The sequence below is a fragment of the Solanum tuberosum genome, unplaced genomic scaffold (assembly GCF_000226075.1).
Source record: "Solanum tuberosum cultivar DM 1-3 516 R44 unplaced genomic scaffold, SolTub_3.0 scf01385, whole genome shotgun sequence".
NCBI classification, from domain to species: domain Eukaryota; kingdom Viridiplantae; phylum Streptophyta; class Magnoliopsida; order Solanales; family Solanaceae; genus Solanum; species Solanum tuberosum.
Genome location: NW_006240445.1, coordinates 1 through 4,206, shown reverse-complemented (window position 1 = coordinate 4,206; position 4,206 = coordinate 1). Strand labels below are relative to the sequence as shown.

The following is a 4,206-nucleotide window of genomic DNA, read 5'->3' as shown; positions in this document are numbered from 1 at the left end:
TAGTGACACATTTATTGAAGACAACACATGAAGTAATCAAGTTCCCCAATTTATATGAGTTGTGCATTCATCATATGCATTGCCTGACTCACTTTTGCAGTGACAATGTTGAGCGCATTGAGTTCCCTCAGTTACAAAGAATGCTCTTCATTGAACTACCTGAGTTCCAGAATTTCATGCCTACAGCCAACAACTCAAATCCTCTTTTTGATGAAAAGGTTTGCTTCTTATCACCAAAAATGTTACCTTTTACTTGAGCATTTAAAACATATTTACTTAAACAAAGTCTATTGCTCACATATATCCTTTTTGTCTAACTAGTAAAAAGAAAAAAATTAAAATTAATTTTTTTAAATTTGTTATTTAAAAAAATCCATATAAGGCTATATTTGATGTGAATTTTTGTGACTTTTTTTATTCAACGGTTAATTTAAGTTTTAAATATCTCCCTTAGAGATATATTAACTTATCATTATTTGAGTTTCATATTCTTATTTCATTTTTTAAGTGTGAAAATAAATAATAATTTTTCATATTATTTGAGTTTCATATTCTTACTTACCTAAGATGATAAAAAATGCCCTCAATTTATAGTTTAGTCCAAAAATGTTCTTGCCCTCACTACTTTAGTAAGAAAATGTTCTTGCTGCTGATAGTTTGTTCTGGAAATGTTCCTATTGTTACTACTTGAGTCAAAAATATTTCTTTCCGCATAAATATAGTATTTCTTTTCTTTCTGAACAAATCTTATTCCTATTAAAAGATATTACTTTTAAAGTACTCTATTATTGTTTTCTTTATTTTTAAAAATTACTTTTAAACTTATTTAAAAAAATAGTACCCTTTATATTGATAATATATATCTTATATATAAGATCATAGTAAATCAACCATTAATTTTTATTTTGATATTTATAATAAAATAAGAAATGTTTTTAGTATTATTTTTTTCCAGTTGAAGTAGGATTAACATTTGCTAATAAAAAAAATATCATTAGGAAAAGAATGTGTATGTTCAAAAGAAAATAAATAATAAATTTATTTGTTAATAAAATTGGTGCATATATACATCTACCGTCTAATTTATGGTGCATATTTATCATTTTCGTTAATTTTTTATATTTATTTAATTAAAAAGTATATAATAGTAATTTTTTAATTTAAAAAATGTCGTGTGATTTTCAAAGTTATCTTTACCGCTCTAGACTCTGGCCCAAATGGAAAAAAATACTAACGTATTTGACATTCTAAAAAACTTTTTTAAATATGAAACAAGATCATATACAATTTATATATATATGGCTTTTTAAAAATATATAAATAAATGTGTGTAATCACTTTTGGCTTCTCCACTCAATTGCTCCAACTGTATCTGCAACAAAGTTTGATACTTCAAAGTTCGCAGATTTCTTGTCCCAACCTAGAAGAGCTATTTATCGATAGAGCTAACAGCATAAGTGCTCTATGCTCTCACCAACTTCCAACTGACTACTTCACCAAACTTCAAAGATTGTTTGTACGATATTGTGGAAAATTGAGAAACTTGATGTCTCCATCAGTGGCTAAAGGTCTTCTGAATCTGCAAGCCTTATCCATAGAAGACTGTGAATCAATGGAAGAAGTGATCACAAAAGAGGAACAACAAGGAGAAGGAATCATGACCTTATTTCCCCGATTGCAAGAGCTGAATCTTATTAATCTGCCTAAGTTGGGGCATTTCTTTCTGACAGAGCATGCTCTTGAATTTCCATTACTCAGAATTCTGTCTATTTGTGGCTGCCCTGGAATGAAGACGTTTGTTCAACTGGGAATATCTGTGAGTACACCGATTCTCAAAATGTGATGATTAGGTGAAAGTAGATGATCTAAAATAAAATGGATACAAGAGAGGTCAAAATCCTCTTTTTGATGAAAAGGTTTGCTTATTATCACCAAATGTTACCTTTTACTTGAGCAATTAAAGATGTTTGCTTAAACAAAGTCTATTGCTTAGATATATCCTTTTTGTCTAACAAGCGAAAAAATAACTTTAAATTAACAATTTGCTAATAAAAAACTATCATTTGGAAAGAATGTGTTTAAAAATGATACTATATTTATTTGAAAAATGACAATTTTGACTTATTAAGTAACAATAAGTGCATTTTAGACCACTTTTTCGTTTATTTTTTATATTTACAGAAAAATGGGGCATTTATGATAAATTTTACTAGCAGATGAGTGAAACTCAAATTATTCATTGAATTAGCGGGAAATGGGCAATATACTACTCAACTTTGCGATTTTGAGCAAATATACCTCTTGTTAATAAAATTGATGTATATATACCTCTACCGTCTAATATATGGTGCATAATTATCATTTTCGTTAATAAATTTATATTTATTTAATTAAAAAATATATAATAGTGATTTTTTAATTTCAAAAATGTCGTGGCTTTCAAAAATTATCTCACCCTTTTTTTACCCCTCTAGACCCAGCCCGATTGGAAAAAAAACACAAATGTATTTGAGATACTAAAAAACTTTTTTAAATTATGAAACAAGATCATATACAATTTTTATATATATATATATATTTGGGGTTTTTAAAAATATATAAATAAATGTGTGTAAGCACTTTTGGCTTCTCCACTCAATAGCTCCAACTGTATCTGCAACAAAGTTTGATACTTCAAAGCTCGCAGGTTTCTTGTCCCAACCTAGAAGAGCTATACATCTGGAAACTTGAAAGCATAAGTGCACTATGCTCTCACCAACTTCCAACTAACTACTTCACCAAACTTCAAACATTGAAAGTATCAGATTGTGGAAAATTGAGAAACTTGATGTCTCCATCAGTGGCCAAAGGTCTTCTGAATCTCAAAGTGTTACACATAATAAATTGTGAATCAATGGAAGAAGTGATCACAAAAGAGGAACAACAAGGAGAAGGAATCATGACCTTATTTCCCCTCTTGGACAGACTGGAGCTTTGCAAGCTGCCTAAGTTGGGGCATTTCTTTCTGACAAACCATGCCCTTGAATTTCCATTTCTAAGAAATGTGGAAATTGGTGACTGCCCTGAAATGAAGACGTTTGTTCAACAGGGAATATCTGTGAGTACACCGATTCTCAAATGGGGTGATGAGGTGATACTAGATCTCAATAAATGGATACAGCAGGAGTTAAATAACAAAGGTATGTCTTATTCCGCTAGCTATATAAGTAATTGCTACATGATATTCTAATTAGGCTCTACTGCTCTCTTTCCGTTTTAGATACTTCATCAACTTTTCTTTTACTTAATAATCTAGTCATCTCTCTCTTCTTTTGCATTCTCTTATTCCCTGCAGGAACAAGAAGCTAGTGATGACGATGAAGCAGAACCTAGTCATGCCAGAAGTTAGGAAGCTGGTAGGAAAAACTCAATGAAATAATGCAAGTAAAACCTCGAACACGGAACATCACCTGATACCATGCTCGTGATGGAGGTAATTAACAAGGAGAGGCGGATCTACATTATTGTAACCTATCGGTTCATGTCAGCCTACAAGCTATTGGCTGTAGATCTAGTATATGTATTAGTAATATCAAAAAAATAATTGATTGTGATATAAACTTGAGGTCACTGCAGAATTCTGTAAACTATAAATTTGGATCCGCCTGTGATTCTAAGTTCATCTTTCATTATATTTAACAGCTAATAAGGACTTTTTGTCAATAAAAAAAAGGATTATACTTCCCAGTTACTAATAAAACAAGTAGCAGAGTTCAGAGTAGACAAAAGGTGCTCAACTGGTAACAAAGGAGATCATAGCTATGGATTTCCTATCTAAAGTTGTGGAAAAATGCTCAAATTTCATGATCAATAATGTTGGGTATCTCATTTACTACAATAGAAACATCAAATCTCTGGATGAAGAATCTGATAAGCTGGAGATAATCAGAAATGAGGTGCAGCAAGAACCGGAGGCTGCCCGGAGAAACATACAAGTCATTTCTCCCAGTGTTGTGGCTTGGTTAACTAGTGTTGATACCACTACTGCAGATGTGGCTACTACATTGCGACGTAGAGCTGAGGTTGAAAGAGGCTGTTTCTATCGTTGCTAGTACAAACTTGAAGTACCAGATGAAAGTGACATTCACAACGCGTCGCCGAGATGCTTGTCAGGCTATGGAGGCTCATAAGATGATCCTTCTCTTCATGACATAGCAAAAGAGGTTG

At 31.5% G+C, this 4,206-nt stretch overlaps 2 protein-coding genes across 3 annotated transcripts in view; both read left to right on the top strand.

Annotated features, from left to right (window-relative positions):
• Positions 1 to 31, top strand: part of LOC107059367 (probable disease resistance protein At4g27220) — a 2,172-nt gene extending 2,141 nt beyond the window's left edge. Inside the window, exon 3 of the mRNA XM_015305885.1 lies at positions 4 to 31. Within this exon, the coding sequence (XP_015161371.1) occupies positions 4 to 31 (28 nt within the window). The remainder of the gene's footprint in view (positions 1 to 3) is intronic.
• On the top strand, positions 7 to 4,038 carry LOC102600040 (probable disease resistance protein At1g61310). Of its 2 annotated transcripts, none has more exons than XM_006367971.2 (2): positions 7 to 218; positions 2,687 to 4,038. In XM_006367971.2, exons 1-2 carry the CDS (start codon positions 75 to 77, stop codon positions 3,227 to 3,229), a joined length of 687 nt encoding a protein of 228 aa, XP_006368033.1. In that variant the 5' UTR covers positions 7 to 74; the 3' UTR covers positions 3,230 to 4,038. The 2 variants fall into 2 exon arrangements, 1 of the variants encoding a protein (XP_006368033.1); XR_369046.2 differs by lacking the exon at positions 7 to 218 and adding an exon at positions 1,869 to 1,916 and having other exon boundaries at positions 2,687 to 3,650.
• The last annotated feature ends 168 nt before the right edge of the window (positions 4,039 to 4,206 follow it).

Bases quoted from the DNA above. Each gene is read 5' to 3' on its own strand.
- LOC102600040 (XM_006367971.2), top strand. From the start codon at position 75: ATGCATTGCCTGACTCACTTTTGCAGTGACAATGTTGAGCGCATTGAG. The intron at 219-2,686 runs GTTTGCTTCTTA...CAAAGCTCGCAG, and splicing joins ATCCTCTTTTTGATGAAAAG to GTTTCTTGTCCCAACCTAGA.